Below are 20565 nucleotides of genomic sequence, written 5' to 3'. Positions count from 1 at the left end.
TTTATGCTAGAAACCAGCCCCAGGCCTCTTGGGGAAGGGCCTAGCTACTCCCAGCCTTTGGTCTTTGGGACCAGAAGCCATTCCCTCACACCCCAGTTATGGTGGGGGGAGTGTGGATTACCCTCTCCCCACATCTTTTATCTCCAACCCCGTAGATATTGCTAATAAAAAATTCTTTTTACACCTTCCAGTGATCTGAGTGGACATGAAAGATTTTAGAACTGAGGAAAGGAGTCCAGAGGAAGGAGTGGATGAGGCCTGAGTCACAAAACTGAGTCTTTGAGTTTTATTAGGAAGAGGAGTCCATTGTAGTGTGGGAAGTTAGACCAATAGGTCTAGACCTGTGAAATAAAATTTTTTACCTGGCCCCTCTGGAGAGGTACAAAGCTGCCTCAGAAGAGCTGGGCTGACGAAGGAGCCCATGGTTCCCCTCCCCTCCTATAAAATTAGTGTCATTAAGCTCTGGGAACACTGGGGCTCAGTGGAGGCCAATTCTGGGTGCTGGCAGTGCATTCCCTTAGTGGTTGGCACCTGGCCCTGCAGGACTGAATGAACTGCCCGCCCAGCGGTATTCCTGTCTCTTGCCGGCATGCACAGTGGGGATGCAGCTGCAGGTCCACATCTGTCTGACTGTTGGCCCAAGTGTTGGGACAAAGGGTTGGCTTCATCTCTCAGCAAGACTGGCCAGGATTGTAATGAGATTGTCCAGCCCCAGCAAATAGCCGTCCTCACGGTTGCCCTCCTCCCAGGGCCGCCGGTGGTCCAGGATCTGGCCATCGGGAAGGGGTGTGGTCTTGCCAAAGTCGATGAGCCACACGCCGGCTCGATGGCAATGATCATGCACAAACAGGAGCGAGCTGCCAATCACCTGCCAAGCCCCAACAGTCAGGCCTTTTCCTGAAGAAGTCCCACAACTCTTTTCCCACTCTAACCACCATAGACCCAGCACCTGAGCACACTAGCCTCTTACCTCATGTCTCCTAAAGAACTCAGAGACCTCCAGGGTATCTCGGATCTGCTGCAGACGGTTCAGATACATCCTCTGGAGAGGGAAGAGTAGGCAAATTAATTTTACAAGCTAAGGAAGTCCTGCTAACATTAGGAGCCATGATGAATTTTCAGCTTGGCAAATATGGTTGTGAGACTCCCCTGCATGGCTCGGAGGGAAGGAAATACAGCAATTACAACAATTAAATAAATGCTACCAGGGGGAGTCACATAGGCAAAGGCAATAGAACAGGTGACCAGGAGGCACCCTTGGTTTCAGATGCTTCAACATATCAGGATTCTGGGATCAGGTTCTCACCAGCACTTCTGCATCGCCTTGTACAAACTCCTCAAAGACGCGAGTCACTTGCTCCCGGCTTCGTGTAGTCTTGAAGTCGGTGCTGCAGGAGCCATCTGCTTTCTGAAGGAGGTGGGCAGGTAGTGTCAGGGGCCCTGACCCGCATGGGGTGGCGGGAAGAGAATCATGCCAGGGCAGCAATACCTCCCAGGACATTAACTTCTAGGGACAGTGAGACCGCCGCCAGAGGGCGTCGCTCGGTGCTGCTGGTGGAGTGCTCAAAAAAGGGGGAAGAACATCGGCCCAGCCGAAAGGGGCTGGGATGAAACAAGGGCCCGGACGTTGACGTGCAAAGCAAAGTGGGCCTGGCCCACCTTGATGCCCTCGATACGGAAGCCAAGCGTGGTACTGGAACTGATGCCTTCCCGCCACTGCATGTAGCGAGGCTTAGTGACAGCCCGTTGCGCGTGCTCCTCCTCAGTGGGTGCTTCAGGATCCACCGCCAGCATCTTCTTGTACATGTCCTTCCGAAGTTTGGGCCGCTCTCTGGCCTTGGTCAGTTCCTCTTCCAGGTAAGTCCTGCGGGAGCACAGACAGGAAACAGGATGTGAGGTGCGGGCACCAGGACCCCAATCTAGTACTTCCCTTGGGAACTGAATCGAGCGATTGTCCCAGCCCACGTTGGTTCCTCTAGGCCCAGCAGGGCATGCAAACCTGACGCCCATCTTGCAGTCAAGCACGCAGGGTCCGTCGAAGCCATCAAGCAGGTCCTGCAATTGCAAGTAGCTTTCGCCGTCGCGCTCAACAACGCCATGGAAGGCGGGCACACAGCCACGCAGCGCATCAGCCATCAGCCGCGCCAGGCAATAGCGCTCAGGCTCCGAGCTGCGCTTCAGGATCAGTCCACTCGTGCCGGCAGCCTTGAAACTCCCTGTGGAGGGGCACCAGTTAGTGCTACTCGGTCCCTTCCAGTCTCAGTAACCCTCCCCACGCACTGGTCCCGGCAGTGATTCTCACTTACCTGTGTGTCCCGCCAGCTGCACCCAGGCATAGCGCTTCTTGAAAGGGCTCATGACTGGCAGATTCACCATGGTCCGGATCTTTTGCCAGTGGCTTTTCTGAAAGCAACACGGGCCCAGTCTGCAAACTGGTGTCTCATAATGCATAAAAGTTTTCCACTGGAATAGGGCCTTGTCCTGACCCCAAACCAGTGGAAGCAGCTGGGGTCACACAATTTCATTTACTCATCCATTCATTCAGGGAGTTTATTGTGGGGCAATGTGGTGGGCACTGAGGCAGACGTAGAGAATCTGATTTCAGTTTCTCCAGTAAGCTGAAAAGAGCCCTGGACCTAGTGTCAGAAAGCTCAAGTTTATGCCTCAGCTCTACCACTCAGAAGTTACTTTGGGTGGGTTACTAAATTGCACTATCAAGGTTTTTCAACTTTTGTGAGCATGGGAACAACTTGATGATCACCCTTGTTACAGATATGAGGCTCTAATGAGTCTACTGCAGGGAAACTCTGAGTAGGTCTGGGATGTAGCCAAAAATTTGCATTTCTATCAATGCTTCAGAAGATTCTAGGGCCTGAGAAACAAGCCTTTGTGCGTCAGTCTTTTCATCTATAAAATGGAGAAATAACTACACTTTCTGGGTCGTTGGGAGTAGTAAATGAGTCTTGGGTATGATAGGCACTCAGCTCCCTGGGGCATCTCATTCTGTGGTGTGAAGCATAAGATGGACAAATCTGGATCACCAATTAATTCACTAGAGACCTCAGTTTCTTTCATTTAGGGAACAAACAGAAACAACCTTTTGGGGTCTAGGGCATGGATGCCAGCCTGCCAGGGCCTGAGAAAGTTTTGCAGCTCCCCAAGACTCTCAGTTGTCCCTGGATTCCATGCATTCCTCACTTGTTGGTGAAGCCCAAGTCACCCTTGGTTCTGATCTAAACCCAGAATTCTAAGCCTGAAAATAGGAAGCAAAGCTGAATACCTGTCAGACAAAACTGACTGAGAGAAGTAGATTTTGGGGGATGTACCCCTTGTGTTATGAACATTGCTTAGGCCTTCATCCAATCCTGAAAGCAGGCAACTGGGACCTTTCTGTTTCTTACCTCGGACTCAGTAGTCCTATGTCTGCTCTTTGAAGTGCACAGGTTTGCTTATCTGTGTCTATTGCCTTCTCACAGGGATGCCTGCCATTTAAAGGAGTTACACGTGTATGTCCCCATAGGACTGGAACCCAGTCCTATGCCAAGAGGAAATTCTAAGAGGGAAAAGGAGAACAGAGGAGGTGGCCTAAGTAGTGAAAGGCTGCTAATCATAAAGCCTTTCACATGGGGAGTTGGTGACAAAGCCCTGGGTAGGGAGTGAACAGTGGGTTCCGGTTCTGACTTTGTCACTTTTTAGCTGAGTGAAGCCACACAAATTATATGTATGGGTCTGTGTTCTCTGGGTTGACATAGTGACTGCCCTAACATGAGCTCCCATTTACTAACTGCTGACTGCTTGCCAGGCACTTTCTCATCTTCCCTTAGACAGTGTTGCTCTCGCTTTCCTACTAAAGTCCCTACATGGTGCAGTAGGGCGTAATCACATGTCCAATCCCTGGGGAACTGGGGGTGTAGCCAGAAGCAGCCCACTAGAAGCATGACATCTCTTTCAAAACTCCCTTTTAAAATCTTTAAATACATACAAGGCTTGCATTTTCCTGCATAATAAAACCAAGTTTTATTATAAAACTCCCCACCTCCAAATCCTTAAGTAAAATTCCAGGAAGATTATTTATGTACCATATATATTCAGCAGCATTGTCCCAGACCCCCTTCTCTCACATTCCATTTGGGAATCTTGATGATGATAATCCCCAGGCACAGCAAATGCATGAATTGATATTATTAGTCCCATTTTGCAGGAGAAAATCAAGGCTTATAGGAGTTAATTTTGTGTGTGTGTGTGTGCTGCTGGGGATTGAACCTAGGGCCTTGGGGATGCTAGACAAGTGCTTTACCACTAAGCTATATCACCAGCTTTCAGAGAACTTAGCATCCCCTTATTCCTTGGCCCTAACTCCCCATTTCTGGTTGAAGCTGTCTACTTGTCCACCTCCCTCCCCTGATCCAGTTTCTCCAGAAGATTTCAAAGTTCATGCTATCGTCCTATCTCCCTTTATGGAGTCAAATGAGGTACCATATAAGAGAGAGATTTGTACAAGGAAAATGATTTGCAGCTTTAAGGAGCTAGGAGGGTTTTGATCTCTGAGGGAACACTGAGATTAGCCTAGGGACTTCTCCCTACTGGCTAGACACCTTTGCTTTCATGTAAAGTCATGGTTTTAACAGTGGGAACTTCAGGCAGTTTTAGGGGCCTGTCAGCAAAATTTGGGGAATAGTAGGACCAGAGTGAATTTAGCAATAGCATAACAACTAGTTCTATAGCTATCCTAGTAAAAGGGGAAAGCAGCTTGGGTTAGTTCTCCAAAGCCTTCTTGGATACATTCATTTGTGAATGTATTATACTTCATGGGGGAGTTATCTCCCTAAGATAGAAGATAGCAGTTACCTCCCTAAGATAGAAGATTCCTTCTGGGGTCATGTGGAAGGAAGCATTGAGGGGTCTGGAAGGTGGAAGGTAGGCCTGGGTGAAGAGGATTTGATATGGTATACTTCAACTTGGTTCATGTGTGATAACAGCATCAAATTGCTCACAAGTTGAGGTGAAATGAAACCATTACCTACTCTTCCTACCCTGGTTTTGTGAGTCTCACATGAGCCAAGAGCAGCAGTCACTATGACTGGTTCTAGCTATGTAGGAAACAAAGGGCTTCCATACCCATTATTTCAGGTGAACCCTCCTGAGGTTTCTTTGACAGGATTTATCTCCCTTGCCAGTAACAGATATGGTCAAGCGTGGAAAGAGTTGATGCAAATATCATGAACCCCAACTGGCTACCATCTTCTATCTTAGGGAGATAATCCCCCATGAAGCATAATACATTCACAAATGAATGTATCCAAGAAGGCTTTGGAGAATCATTCTTCAGTGGGTGGTTAGGTTGGTAAGTGGGTGGGAATTTTGGCTCATGAACAACTGCAGGGAAGATATTTTTGAACAGGTAAGACTTTCATTGTATGGGCATCAGAAAGCAGCTCTTTAATGTTACAGAGTGAAATCTGTAACAAGGAGGCCAAAACCCCATCCTTTGGCCCAGCCTTTCCTCCATGGAGATGCCCTTGGAAACCTACACACAGCCAGAAACTACCTGGGTTTCTGAGGGCAATAATCAGAGGAGCTGATTGTGTGAGACACTCCTTGATGAAGTCACAAGAGGCCCCCTGGTAATCCCCACTGCTAGGGCTGAACAAGGAATATGTGCTACTGGGCTGAGCTTAGCTGGATACTAGCACCAGACCCTCTCTAATCTAAACTCTATTTGGAAGCCTTGAAGACACTTGTTCCTCATATCACCCCAGACTCTCAGCCTATCTCCTACCAAAACAGATCATTTGCTGTCTTCACTTTTGTTCTGGGGTTCCAGTCAGTCATACAGCTCTCTGCCAGCCCAACACCCTCCCCATGTTCCAATTGTCCTATCAAACTAGCACTCCCTGTGGTGGTGGTAGGGAGAGCAATCAGTTTAAATTTATACAATGATTTGCACTAAGGTATAAATTGACCCACGACTTCACCTTCCCATGGGCATTTGCTTTTTAAAAAGGAAGTCTGTTAACCTAAATTCTACTCTATAATTAGTGGAAAGTGATGTGTGGGGGTTCTCAGTCCAGAAGGGGACAGCATCCAGGTCTCCTTACCTAGCCTGGAGCACTGAGAGAAGAAAAACAGATGAACAAGAGCCAAGCACCTTCTGTTCTGCTAGAACTACCCCTCACAATTGTTTGAGGAAGCAGGTGTAAGACTATCATGACAACTACCCTTGGGGAAAGGCCTCCAACTACTCTTCTTGGCATGTCTGGGTTTCACTGACCCTGACTCTTCCCTCTACCAGAGGAAAGGCCATCAAAGAAAGGGAGGCTGCCCATTTCCAAATATCCTGCTCTAGATAGGCTTTACAGGATGCTTGGAGGTCTAGAGGAAGGTTGCATGCACCAGAATGAAGGAGGCAGAATCTCCCCTGACCTTGGTCGGCTCAGGCTACAATGTAAGGGGCTGGCCATCTGAGAGTCCTAGAGTGGGGCCACAGTATCCTTTCCTTAGGTGCATCCTTCACAGCCTGAGGGTTCTGCTTCCTGCCAGGGGAAGCCCTAAAAATGGCCTGGGCGGGCGTGCTGTGCAGACTGCGGACCGCAGTGTGAGGCAAAGTCCGTTCAGGGCCCTTCCACGCGGACGCAGGCAACCTCTGTCAACAGCCCCTGGCTTATCTGCTCTGTGGTGGCTGTTTGCCTTCAGGGAGGCCCCGCCGGGCTGGGGGTTGGGAAGGCCTGGAAGACGCAGCCTTGGAACTAGAAGGGCCCTCAACGGCCATCTGCAACAGCTCCTGGCGTCGGGAGAAGCAGAGACACGGGGTGGGAGAGGTCGACCTGAAGTTGGTCTTCCAAGTCTTGACCCAGCCGAGGCTGCCTACAAACTGCATGCAGGCTTGGGTTGTGGTACCTCTTGCAGGCAATACTGCCGCCACCCCCCCACCACACCCCCAGCCGCAGCTTGGCTGGATCCCGTGGGTGGAAGAGGCTAATGGGGTGTGCCTCGCGCTCTTTCTCCTTGAATCCGCCTCTCAGGTGTCAGAGATTTGAGCGGGGGAGTAGCCTACCTACTGCTCAGGTTGAGGAGGGGTGGGAGGGGTCCGGTCGTTCTTCTATATTCCACTGCCTGGAAACTCTCGGCGGCACATAGGCCAGTGTTGGCTCAGGATCCATCATTGGTCAGGGGGGTAAGCTTACCCGCCGAGGAAGAAGGATGCGACAGGCTCGTGACTGAGCCCCCGCGCCTACACCTGACAGCGGAGGGGTGTTCCTTCTGTGAGGTTTTTTTTTTTTTTTTTTTTGTGTGTGTGTGTGTGTGTGTGTGTGTGTCTGAGTCACGGAGCCATTGAAAGTTGTTATATGGTCGGTCTCCCCCACCTCGTCCAATCCGAGTGTGTAGCGGAGCTCCGGTCCAAAAGGACCAGGCCGTGTCCCAGCACTCTTCCCGCAGCGTCCAGGCAACCCCAGCGTGCGTCCGCGGCTTTCACCCCTAGTCGTCAGGACCCGGTGTTTTGGACAGGCTTGGAGACACTGGGGCGCCCCTCGCTTCTGCCTCAGCTCCCGGGATACTTGCGTAATGTGGATCTAGAACAATTCCACACTGACTGCGTGCAGTTAAAGAATTTGGATTTGGTCAAAACCAGGGCGACAAGGCAGCTATCCCAGGAGGCACACATCCCTAAGGAGCGGACACCAGGAATGACTTCACCGCACTCTGGCCTCTTATCCGAGGGTCAAATTTGGTTCCAGAATATCCAGACTATCCAGAGGCAGTGATTACAGATACTGCTCCTATCCCCTTTCATCCTCAGTTTACCTTCTCCTGTGCCAGGTGCAGGAGCTGTAAACCGAGGATATTGGGGTGCGCACCAGGTGGGCTGCATTCCGAACCTGCCAGAGCTCCAGCCCTGCGCATTCCTTTCCTGCGTCCACGCCTCGTGCGGGCGCCGGGAGCAGACGGCAGCGGCTCCGGAGCAGAGCCTGGAACGCCGTTCCACTCCCACTCAGGAGAGGGAAACCGTGGCAACGGCGGGGGTGGGGCCGCAGCACCGAGAGGGGGCGGGGAGAGAGGGAAGCGTTCATTTGTCCCCCTAATTCCGAGGGTTCAGGAGGCAAGACTAAGGCTCCTTTGATCCCCCAGTGCTACCTCTCTGCCACCAAGGTATGAGCCCTCACCTCGCCCGTTCTCCACAGCAGGTCGCGAACTCCTCATCCCACTTAGACGCCCCAGGGCCCGGCTGGGACCAGTCTGCGGAGTGGAGGTGAAAACTGCCAAGGCGAGAGGTCCCCCTGGCTCCTCCCTCCAGCCCCCATGTTCCTCCTTGAGGGTCCAATTCAAGGTGTGAATTGGACCCTCAACCCAGGAAGCGTGGGACAGAAGTTGGTCGTACAAGAGCTCAAGCTGAGTCCCCAAAGCGCAGCCCGGGTGCTCGGCGCTGGCCCCGCCCCCGCGGCCCGTACCTGAACCACCTCCTCGCCTGTTTCCAGCTGCACGTTGCCGCGGCTCCGGCTCTCGCTGTCGCTCAGCAGGTCGTCCTCCGAGTCCTCAAGCAGCGATGAGGAGCCGGTGGAGGAAAGTGACGAGGTGGAAAGGCGCCGTGGCTGTTGCAGGTGCGAGCCCACTGCCGGGAGCCAGTCACCCTCGGGCTCCGGCGGTCCAGGGCTGGCCGGGGGTAGGTCCGGTTCCTCGGCTGTCACGGTCAGCTGCGGGATCACCGGGGCTGGGGGAGCCCGCGGAAGCCCGTTTGGAACCTGTCCCCCACGCCGCTTGGCCCCACGGGCCCGCGGTTCCCCGGCAGCGGCGGCGGCAGCAACCGCGGCGCAGCGCGCCTCGAAGAGCAGGCGCAGCTCTCCGACACTCCGGCGCGGGGCCCGCTCCAGCCCGGGACTGCAGGACCCGGCGTTCCCCGATCGCGCCATGCCCGTCGGGCCTCCGGGAAGGGTCATTTCCCGGCACTGGAGCAGCAACTGAGCCTACTAGCCCGCGGCGCGGCGGGGACTGGAGACGCTCAGCGCCTCCGGCTTGAGACTGCCCCGGGGCGGAGCCTGAGCCGCACCAGTTTGGGCCCCGCCTCGGCCGCGCCCCCCGCCCACTCCTTTCACTTTCAGAGAAAGCGCGGGCCTCCCTGCGCCCTTGCGTGGCTGGGAAGGCTTTGGGTTACCCCTCCTGGTAGCAGGGAATCCCTAACACTGTCGGCACAAAACTCGGGCGTGGCCCAGGCGGCCTCTCGACCCGCCCTCGAGGCGGCGGGAGGGGCCGCTCCACTTCTGGGCCTTACTATCTTTCTCGGATTTGGAACTGGGAAAAATTCCTCCAGTCGACTCAGAGGACCCTGACCCCACCAGGAAGGTACTGTTCCAGCTCTCACCCAGTTTCTCTGACTCCTTTCCTTATTCATCCAAGGCAAAGTTTTCCAAGTCTCTGAGGTTTTTCTCCAGCCAGGGCCCTAAGCACAGAGTTCAAGGCCATCAGCTTCCCAAAGAATCCCCACCCCAGGGCGTAAGACCAGTTCGAGACTCTGTCACGGGGTCCAATTGAGGCTGCTCCCCAACCCCCATCCTATGAAGCTCCCCACTTCCTGGCGGGCAGAGGACAAGGTCGGGAGGCGGAGCCTGGATTTCTCCAAGTGTCCCAGTCTAATCCTGGGCTTCATTCCCTCCCTACACACACACACCCTCTGGCAGTGCAGAACCCTTCCTCCTCCTCCTCCTCCTCCTCCTCCTCCTCCCCCTCCCCTTCTCCCTCTCCCTTTGGAGCTCTGGGGCTTGGTGTCTACTGTGTGACTTTAATTAAGCAAGTCATTTCACCTCTGCTGATTCTCCTTTGCATGGTTACTGTCCACTTTACAAAGTTACTATGAGAATAAAATAAGATTAAATGTAGGCTAAAAAAATGTGGGCTGAAAATATATAGCTCACCAGTAATTTGCCTAGCATACGCAAGGCCCTGGATTCAATCCCCAGCACTGAAAACAGCAGCAGCAGCAGCAACAATAAAATAGGTATGAAATCTAAAACGAGATGCTTTTTAGTGTGGTGCTAGATGGAATTTTAGGCAGTTGTTCAACACTTGCGTTCATTTCCTCACTTTTAATTGTAGGAAAACCTCACCGACCTGAGTTGGGGCTGGACTACTTGGAAGAGAGTGCTGATACTGAAATTTCAGACATTGCAAAGCATGGATTAGTGTCATTAGTGCTGTTTAGGTCTTTGGCTTCCTTACATGTTGGTGGTCAACTTAACTGAACTGCAAGGCTGCTTTGAGATGCCAGTGTTTTCTGCTTTCCCCCAAATGCCTAAGGATCCCCCATCAGGCACCTATAACCCTGGATTGTTGAGGTCCTGAGGAGAGGCAATTCCTAGAAGGATTGCCTCCAAGGCTTACTAAAGCCACAGGAGGATTTGCCTTCCCGGTTTTTTTGGGGTTTTTTTGGGTACTGGTTATTGAACCCAGAGGTGCTTTACCACTGAGCCACATCTCAAGTTCCTTTTTGTTTTTTTATTTTGAGACAGGGTTCCACTAAGTCGCTGAGAGTCTCCCTAAATTGCTGAGGCTGGTCTTCAATTTGCTATCCTCCTATCTCAGGCTCCTAACCCATTGGGATTACAAGTGTGCACCACCACTCCAAGCTTGCCTTCTCTTTTCTCTCTTCAGCCAGGACTCAAAATGGTTCAAGAATAGGGAAAAGGAGGGTTCAGAGGGAGAATGGGAAACTTCAGCAAAGAAGAAAGAAGATACTGGGGAACTGAAAAATGAAGCAAAATATTGGGGAAAAAAAGATGTGGGAAAAAAGAGTGGGAAGGAGAAATGGAATGAAGGAATGAGAGAAAAAAAGGAAATACAGATATTTGAACACCTGACTGCTCTATGAAATCACATGGATAGCTTCTCTGGGACATGGAGGTCTGAAGGAGCCTGGGTGTGTATTCAAGAGATATACTCAATAGCTTGAAGGCCTGGAAACACCCATGTTCTTACCCTCACTTCCCTCCTTCCTCAGGAACTATGCTACTCTGTAGCAGGAGGTGGGAAGGAGCTGTACTCAGAGGGTGGGCTGGGGGGCAAACCCAGGACTTGCCAGAGTTGGCAAGGGAGGAAGAAAAACAAGGAGAGGAAACATGTACTACATACCTATGGACCAGGCCATGTATGGGTAACGCTGGAGGTAAAAGTAGGAGGGGTTCTGGGTCTCTGACCCAACTGCTAACAGAAAACACAGGGGCACAATTCCTTTTCTTCTTGTATTAGGCACTTGCCCAAGTCTTAGGTCTACCACACTAAAAACCCCCAAATTACTCTTTTTTATTTCTTAAAAATTATAAATATTGTCCTTTAAAAGACAATATCAAGCCGGTGCAGTAGCACATGCTTGTAATTCCAACAGGAGGCTGAGGCAGGAGGATTGCGAGTTCAAAGCCAGCCTCAGCAAAAGTGAGGGACCCAAAAAAGAGAGAGACCCTCTGTCTAAATAAAATACAAAATAGGGCTGAGGATGTGGTTCAGTGGTTGAGTGCCCCTGGGTTCAATTCCCAGTACAAAAAAAAAAAAAAAAATATATATATATATATATATATATATATATATATATCTCAATAAAGTAAAAAAGGTTAATCCACAGAATGTGAGAAAATATGTCCAAATCATATATTTGATATATATTTGAGACCCGGGGGCTGGGGCTATAGCCCAGTTGGTAGAGTGCTTGCCTTGCATGCACAATGCCCTGGGGTTCAATCCCCGGCACCATCAAAAAAAAAAAAAAAAAAAAAAAGAATTGAGACCCATAATGTATAGAATACTCTTAAAATCAACAACAAAACAACTTGATTAAGTTGTTCCCATTTTTCCCATTACCATAAGAAATGGGAAAAATTTTTCTTTTTTTTATCCAAAAATCACTCTGCTGTGCCTGCCCAGATGTCCCTCACTGGACAGGCAGGGTCACACTGAGAAACAGGTAAACTGAGAATTAATCCGGTAGATTTTTAGAGCAGAAATCAGCCTTAGATGCATGTGTCCTCACATTACAGAATATAACAAAGGTAAAGTGATATAGTCAGGAATGTTAGGGTGCTTGAGCAAAGACAAAGCTCCTTGGTGGAAAAGTCAGTATTTTCTTATAAGGACCCCTTGACTTTCATTCCTGTGCTATGCTATTTTTTGTCTTAGTTTGGTACTGGGACTCAGTGGTATTTTACCCCTGAGATACATCCCCAGCCCTTGTTTTATCTTTTATTTTGAGACAGGGTCTCACTAAATTGCCCAGGCTGGCCTAGAACTTTCAACACTGCCTTAGCCTCTGGAGTAGCTAAGATTACAAGTGTACACGACCATAGCCAGCTACTATCCCAATATATATATTATAGTTGTAGATGGACAGCATGCCTTTATTTTGTTTATTTTTATGTGGTGCTGAGGATCAAACCCTGTGCCTGACATGTTGGAGGCCAGCATTCTGCCACTGAGCTACAGCCCCAGCCCTACTTCACACACTTTTGATGGCTGAATAGAAGGGATGTGGAGAAAATCAGACTGATCAATAGATAGGCAGAGGCAATGGCTAGCATTGAAAAAAAAAAAAATAAGAACAGGGGTGGGGTGAGCTGGGGCATAAGAGAATGTGTCAAAATTTTGGTGCTTATCAGTTGGCTGTTTTTAAATAGGTCATGAGAATTACTGTCTTGGCCACAGGCCAGCTCCATGACTGACGAGCAACCTGTCTTCTGGTGGCATCTCAGCTGGGAGATCCTCCTCCACCTTAGAGATTTGCTTTTTCAGATGCCTAAGTCCTCACTCCTCTCTCTCTGGTGGCTTCAAGATTCCCTGGTCCTAAGGGCTGCATTCCTCCTGGAGAGAAAAAAAAAAAAAAAAAACCCTAGGGCATGAAAGCTGAGAAAGAGGAGGTCCTGGGAAATGAGACTACAATATGAGAAGTTTTGGGGTGGGGGTCTTCCTAATATATCTCTGCTCTACCTCTACCCCATTCCCAGGGCAACACCAGTGGTTCCAGGATCAGGAGCAAAACCACTACTCACCACATCCTGCCAGGTAAATCACCAGTTTCTGCTTCCTAAGACTGAAAATGGGTCTCTCACCTGGGGAGAGAAAGGGAGACACAGCCTCTGACCTGTGCTGTGGAATGGAGGAGGCACCTGTTGCTTTGAGACTTGAATACTTTTCTCTAAGGGAGCAGAACTCTGTGGTGAAGAAGAGTAGAGGGGTTGGACTGTCATGATAGTCTGAAACAGGGGGTACAGGGTCTCATTGTAGTAACAACCAGTCATGCTCTGTGGGACTTGGTATCTTTCCAAGAAACTTTCTGAACCCAAGATTCCAATATTCTATGGTGATACTTGTGATTCATGCATTTATTCCCAGCAAACAAACTTCCATTGAGAAGCTGCTGTGAACCAGATATTGTGCTAGGTGCATAAGATATAGAAATAAATAAACCCTTACTGGGAGTGATGACTTTTTTATTTTGCATTGTTTTATAGAAGAAGGAAACTAGAAAGGATCCAACCAGAAGACAGTTTCCACTGGCCATCTTTAAATTTTGTCCCAGTGGATTGTCAGGGAGGCCCTGGGAATTCTTGGTCTCTCAGCTGCTTCATGTATCCAAAATATTTCCCAGGGGCTGGGGTTGTGGCTCAGTGGTAGAGCACTTGCTTAGCATGTGTGAGGCACTGGGTTCAATTCTCAGCACCACATATAAATAAATAAAAATAAAGTTCAACAACAACAAATATTTCCCGGCTGGGGATGTGGCTCAAGCGGTAGCACGCTCGCCTGGCATGCGTGCAGCCCGGGTTCGATCCTCAACACCACATACAAACAAAGATGTTGTGTCCGCCGATAACTAAAAAAAATAAATATTAAAATTCTCTCTCTCTCTCTCTCCCTCTCTCACTCTCTCTTAAAAAAAAAAAAAAATATTTCCCAACTCTGGTCCCTCTGACTTCCCTTCTCTGCCCAGGGCATATTAAAGAGGGGACCGTAAGTCTGGCCAGAGCCAGGGCTCAGTGAAAACTTCAGGATGGGAAAGAACAGGAGACCTCCTTTCTCCTTGAAGAGGATTGAATAGCTGTCTTCCTTTGAAGTGAAGTGTCCTCAACTCCAACCCCAAACCCTTTTCCTTGCCTCTGGATTTTGCCTTTTCCCCTGTAAGTTCCCCCACCCCAGTACTGGGGATTAAACCCAGGGGTATGCTTTACTACTTACTGAGATAGATCTGCCACATCCCCACTCCCCGTTTTTAAAAATATTTTTAAGTTACAGATAGACATAATACCTTTATTTATTTTTAAGTAGTGCTGAGGATTGAACACTGCCTCACACGTGCAAGGCGTGAGCTGGACCACTGAGCCACAACACCAGCCCCTCCCCAGCCCTTTTTTGAGATAGGGTTTTGCTAAGTTGCTTAGGACCTCCCTTAGTTGCTGAGGCTAGCATTGAACTTGGGATCCTCCTGCCTCAGCATCCCAAATCTCTGGGATTATAAGCATGGGTCCCATGCTCTCCTCCAGTGCAATCTTTTATTCTATAATTGATAGACTAAACTTGGTGGGCATATTCTGGGGTGGAAGCAAGGGCAGTTTAGCAGGGTTCTGGATCTAGTAGTATTATCTGACCCTCTACAATCTGTCATTCTTGTCTAAAATGAACAAATTATGTGACTGTTCCTGTGTATACGCAATAAGAACATAGTTTCTAAGGTGGGCACGGTGGTGCATGCCTAATACCAACTACTCCAGAGGATGAGGCAGGAGGATCAAAGTTTGAGGCCAGCCTCAGCAGTTTAAGGAGGCCTAATGCATTTTAATGAGACCCTGTCTCAAAAAAAAAAAAAAAAAAAAAAAAAAAAAAAGGACTGGGGATGTGGCTCAGTGGTAAAGTGCCTCTGGGTTCAAACCCTAGTACCCAAACAAAACCCCACAGTCTCTCCTGAGGCCTTTTTTTCCTCTTTTTTCTTTCTTTCGGGACCGGGGATTGAACTCAGGGGACACTAGACCACTGAACCCATCCTCAGCCCTATTTTGTATTTTATCGACAGACTGGGTCTTATTGAGTTGGTTTGCATTTCGCTTTTACTGAGGCTGGCTTTGAACTCGGGATCCTCCTGCCTCAGCTTCCCAAGCCGCTGAGATTTCAGGTGCAGGGCTCTCCTGATGTATTTTTGAGACAAGGTTTTCCATCTCTCCAAGAGCCCGTGTTCCTGTGGGTCTCCTCTTCGTTTCTCCAGGAGTCAAACCTCAGAATTTCCCAGTGGTGATGTGGAGGCAGAAGGGACTGTGAGGGTCTGAGGTCAGGTACTCTGTGTGAAGCTAGTGATGTAAGAAAACCTGGGGGTGCAGTGGTCTCCTTCCCTCACGCCCTCACCAGAGAACTTCCGCGCTTCTCCTAGTGGTGGGGGTGGAGGGCACAGCTCTCAGTTCCATTGGAGATCTCTGTACCTGCGAGCATGACATCCATACAGGGTGCCTGGTGACCGAGTCCACAGAGTATCAGAGGAAGGGCAGAGCCAGAAGAAACCGGGAAGCTGCCCTCGGGCACCGGGTCTTGGAGGTTCGTGTCCACTGTGTGACGGAGTTGGCCTCCAGGGTAGCTGGAGCCACTCACCACAAGCGCGAGGGAGAGCGGATGCCCGGCTCTCAACTTTGAGAAAGGGCCGGGACGCGCTTAGCCTAGGTCCACGGCTGAGGACACGAGTGCGCGCAGGAGCCGTCCATACAACGGCTCCTGCCGAGTTGCAGCACGCCGGGCGGTGCGCTTCCACCCGGGTTCCTAGGCTGCAGGGCCGGGAGGGGGACGAAGAAAAGTCTAGGCCTGGGGTCCGTAGGAGCCCGTCGGGGACTCCGCACACCCAACAGGGATGAACGGGCGCCTCTGTCGTTGCCTTTTCTCAAATCCAAGGAAAGGAAGCTAGGCTTCTGCTGCTGGTGGCATTCACCCCGCCAGGTCTAATCCCTCCGTGCGTGGGTTGTGCGAGGCGCAAGGGGTCTGGAGACCGCATAGGAAGAATGCAGCAGAGTCAAATCCTCTAGAATGTAGTGGCCCTGGCAGAATGTCTACTTGGTGCCTCCCACTCCTTCCCTCCAGCCCGTCTACCGGCTGCCGCTTGGTGCCTGGGATGGGAAGAGAGGTGCCGCGGAGACAAGTGGCTCCCAGGCTGGGACTGAAAAGTCACAAATACACCGTACAGCGTGGTAAGTTCTGCGCGAGGGGAAGCCACCCGGAGGTGCACCCAGACCTGAGTGGGTGGGGGCATTCAAAGAAGGCTTACAAGAGGAGGAGTCCTCTGAAACAAGGTTTTCCATCTAGAGGGTGCTAGAGCTAGCACCCTCTAGCTGGGTGCTAGAGTAGGAGGAAGAATTGCTAGGGAAAATGGATGGAGTGGGGCGCGGTGGCTTCCTCCTGTAATCCTAGCTACTCAGGAAGCTGAGGCAGAATTGCGAGTTCCAGGCCAGCCTCAGCAATTTAGAGAGGCTCTGTGCAACTTAGTGAGACCCCATCTGAAAATAAAAAAATAAAAAGGGCTGGGGATGTAGCTCAGTGGTAAAACGCCTCTGGGTTAAATCTCCAATACTCTGCCCCCCCGCCCCCCCAAAAAAAATCAACGGAGATAAACCCGCACATTCCAGGCTAGGTGAATGAGTGTGACCGAGCACTATTCGATGTCCGCATGCCCTTAGCAAAACAGGGCCATCCACTGCTACATAAGGGTTGGGGGGAGAATCTGATATTTTGAAGAAGGTATCAAGGGAAGGATCAGAACCTTATTGGACTTATACTTTTCTGGTTTGGGTTTAATTACTTTTGATAGTGGTGGTGATGTGAGTCCTCTTTTAGAGTGTGTGTTGCAGGGCTGGAACGAATACCTTCAATAAGGGCAGGAGGAGCAGTAGACTACTCTGGTAGGTTGCCCAGGCCAGATTCAGTGTCTAATAATTGGGACTCCAACCTGGAGGTGGAGTTTCTTGGTTCCCTTGGTGAGAACTTCCGGAAGGCTCTTGCAATCTATCCCATGCCAAGGATGTTCTTCTGCAACTTCTGCCCACCCCTTGAGACCAACTGGCACCCCCAGTCACCATCCCCACTCCTGGGAGCACTGCCAGAGTTAACTCTTCCCTGACCTTCTCTCCTCCAGGACCCAGCATCTTCTGCTTCTTGAATTACTGGGGATAGGAACACATAATATTTAATATCAATCAGAGTTTTTTTTCTTTTGGTCCTGGGGACAATCCAGGAGGCCTTTACCACTGAGTTAACATCCACAGCCCTTTTTTGAGATAGGCTATAAGTTACATAGGGCTTTACTAAATTGCTGAGGCTGGCCTCGAATTTGCAATTTTTCTGCCTCAGCCTCCCAAATTGTTAAATGCCACTTTTATTTATGTGCCATCGTGTCTGGCTTGGTAGGTTGTTTTTTAAAGACAAAGAACTTGTGTCTCAGAGCAATTAACTAGCTCAGTCCTATGAACCCTGCATCAATTTGGGCTGCCTTATGGCTCTTGGTGCTCACACACAGAGCTGGAGCATAGACTGGACGCTCTAGATGTGCCTGTGCTTTAGTAGCTATGCCCTACTGGGGGCTAATAAATTGCATTTGGAGGTTCCCCTCACCATGCACTGGGACTGGCCTGGGCAACCTTACAGAAAAGGCAGACTCTTCTGGGTATGGTGGTGCACATCTGAAATTTCAATAACTTAGAGGCTAGGGCAAAAGGATTGCAAGCTGGAAGTCAGCCTAGGCAGTTTAGAGAGAAATTGTCTCAAATAAAAAATAAAAAGGGCTAAGGATGTGGCTCAGTGGTAGAGTGTCCTTGGATTCAATACCAATTGCTTAAAAAAAAAAAAAAAAAAAAAAAAGGGCAGGCTGTGGTGGGTCCTGTTTACAGTTATTCCTTCCAACCCCCAAACACAGACCAAAGGACCCCCAAGTAGTCCAGGGAATAATGCAACAAACAAATCTAAGCTGAGGCCAGTGGCTTCCTGGTTCCTTAGAGCTGCTAGTCCACAGTCAACCCATGTTTACCTGAGGAATGGTCTCTCTCCTGGAAGAAGCTGGAAGATGTTGATCGCCCTACCACTCCTCTTCTCTCCCTCCACCTGCTCTGGAGGTGCTAATTTTTTTTTTTTTTTTATTTATTTTTTGTGGTGCTGGGGATTGAACCCAGGGCCATATGCATGTAAGGCAAGCACTTTACCAACTGAGCTATATCCCCAGCCCTGGAGGTGCTTATTTTTGTTTTTCAGTGATAAACAGCAAGTGGCTGCCACATAGAACCCAGAACCCTAAGAAGAGCATGTGGAGGACAAGAAGTCTGAGGAAACCTCAGCGGATGCACTTGCTGGCTAAATCCTGGGGACTATTTCTTCAACATCAGAGGCAGCCTTGGATCTGGTTTCTACCATAGGGAGTTAAAGGTCTGGGGATCTTCTTGCTTTCTAGTTAAATATGGCCAATAGGGGTTTCAGACACAATTTCAGAGCGGGAACCCCTTACAAATCTCCTTCCTTGGGTCAGGTCAGAGGATATCAACTGTTTCCTTCATGAACACACTCACAGCCCCTGAAACCCTGCTTCACACATACCAAAGGCAGAAAACAGCACAGGAACTGCCTAAGCCAAATGAAATGTTAGGGCCAGTTCTCACTAGGGTTAGGCATCCTATTAGGTGCCTGTCCCAGTTAACACTGCTGTTTGTTGTTGTTTACCAAGATTAGAAGTAAGCCAGGGAAACTGCAGGCCCCCCTAGGTCTAGGCAACTTGGCCTTCTGGAGAACCAGGCTGCTTAAGTTGTCAACAGCCACTTTCACTTTGGGGGGTGCAGTGCTACGAGAAGGGGAAGAAAAAGAGCAGGAGAGGCTTTCTTAAGAACTTTGAGGTGCCACTTAGGATGCAAGCCTTGGACTAAGTCTGATCCCCTTGTTAAAATGGCATCAAGTTTATTTACAAATATCTGTACAATTGATGACAAGTCAGGACTTCTCAGAAACAAAACAAAGGCAATCTTTTTGAAAGGAAGTTGCAGGCAATACTTTCCCTGCACCTGTCAAAAACAAGACAGACCTATATGCATGAGCTAAGCGTATGGACATTGACCTTCTCACTTCCTGGAAGGAACTGAAAAATGTATAAAACAGACTTGGGTGCTGCACTCTTCAACATCAAAACCATGTTGGGGATGGGAGTGGTGGAGGGGGCCACTGAGGCAGTTCCCTAGCATAAGAAATACTGTGACCCATAAAGAAGCCCAGCCGGTGGGACAAAGCCCATGTCTTAGGCCTGGCCAAGATTCTGACTCAGAGGCTCTGCCTCAGCTGGGACTGCAGCCAAGTCCTCAGTCTTGATCCCAATTATCAGGTAGGCTACTCAGGTGGTAGGTTAACTTTCAGTCTTCTTTGGTTTGGTTGACTTTTCTCCCTGCTCTGTGCTTTGGCACCTCCAAATGAAGGTTTCAGCAGCTGCAGGTGGGGAGGTAGTGGCAAAGTGCTACAGTGTGATGCAGTTTTAATAAAAATTTTATTACACAGCCATAATGTAAATCGACACTTCTCCAAATCCAAATGATACTAAATACAGATCTACATGGTGGATCAGAATGACTCCAGCAAATTATATGGATTCTATGATTTTATGTCTTTTAAAACCAGAAAGAAAAAGTCCAAGTTTGACATGATAGGAGAGGTCCCAGCAGCTCCAGGACTCTGCTAGAGTCCAGGCAATGTTTAACAGTCTGTGATTCCACATTTACACAACAGTCTATAAAGAGTTTCGGTCAATGGACTATTCAAGTATATATGATTTTAATGAGTCCATCACCACTCCTTTGCCCAACTGAACTGTCACAGCTACCATATAGCTGAGTTACAGTCATTTAACAATTTTACACAGTCACAATACTTTAAAACCACCCATTGCCAATTTTTTTAAAAAATATGTAAACTAAGTTAAAGCAACACTGAGGCTCTACCAAACCCAGAAGAGTTACCAAGTTCATTCTTGTTTCAAAACAACTCTGTGATTTCCCATCATCCCCTTCCTTATACAAAAATTGAGTGAAGAAGTACAGAGTAGAGCTTCTAGATTCTCTCCCTTTTGTGGAAATCAGCAGCTCTCAGCTGTTTCTTTAGCTTAGTTCTTGGTATATATAGTCAGCTGTACTTTGTTCTGAAAAGATTTGTTAAATGCCACTTTTATTTACACTTGGAGCTTTACACCTGAGAATGATTATCAAGCAGTCAGCTTATCTCTTTTCAAACATTTCATAACGACATACACACCTCTTTGCTGGCTTCACCCTAGCTGCACAACAATATATATGCTTACCATATATATATGTATACACACACACAACTGCACATGCTGGTAACATTTTCAATCTAAATCTTATTGTTTGCTCTCCACATTCATGTTGAATAATTTCTTTTAAAAAACAAAACAAATGTTATTCTTGCCAAAACATCAAAACAGAATCACTAGGAAGACACAGGTACACTGGGTGGGAACAAGACACACTCTATGTTCAGCCAAGAAGCTGTAGGCTGTGCCATGGGATGAGCAAGACACCTTTT

At 49.1% G+C, this 20565-nt stretch overlaps 1 protein-coding gene across 1 annotated transcript; it reads right to left on the bottom strand.

The window, feature by feature from the left end:
• Positions 1-367: 367 nt before the first annotated feature.
• Itpka (inositol-trisphosphate 3-kinase A) lies at positions 368-8933 on the bottom strand. The gene is made up of 7 exons (XM_076848502.1): positions 8448-8933; positions 2307-2403; positions 2000-2216; positions 1660-1864; positions 1307-1408; positions 971-1042; positions 368-868 (listed from the first exon to the last, which is right to left on the bottom strand). The coding sequence occupies exons 1-7, from the start codon at positions 8931-8933 to the stop codon at positions 665-667; spliced, it is 1383 nt and encodes a 460-aa protein (XP_076704617.1). The 3' UTR covers positions 368-664.
• Between the last annotated feature and the right edge of the window lie 11632 nt (positions 8934-20565).

The sequence above is a fragment of the Callospermophilus lateralis genome, chromosome 3 (genome assembly GCF_048772815.1).
Source record: "Callospermophilus lateralis isolate mCalLat2 chromosome 3, mCalLat2.hap1, whole genome shotgun sequence".
NCBI lineage: Eukaryota > Metazoa > Chordata > Mammalia > Rodentia > Sciuridae > Callospermophilus > Callospermophilus lateralis.
The sequence above is the reverse complement of the archived record's forward strand: the minus strand, read 5'-3'. Positions and strand labels throughout refer to the sequence as shown.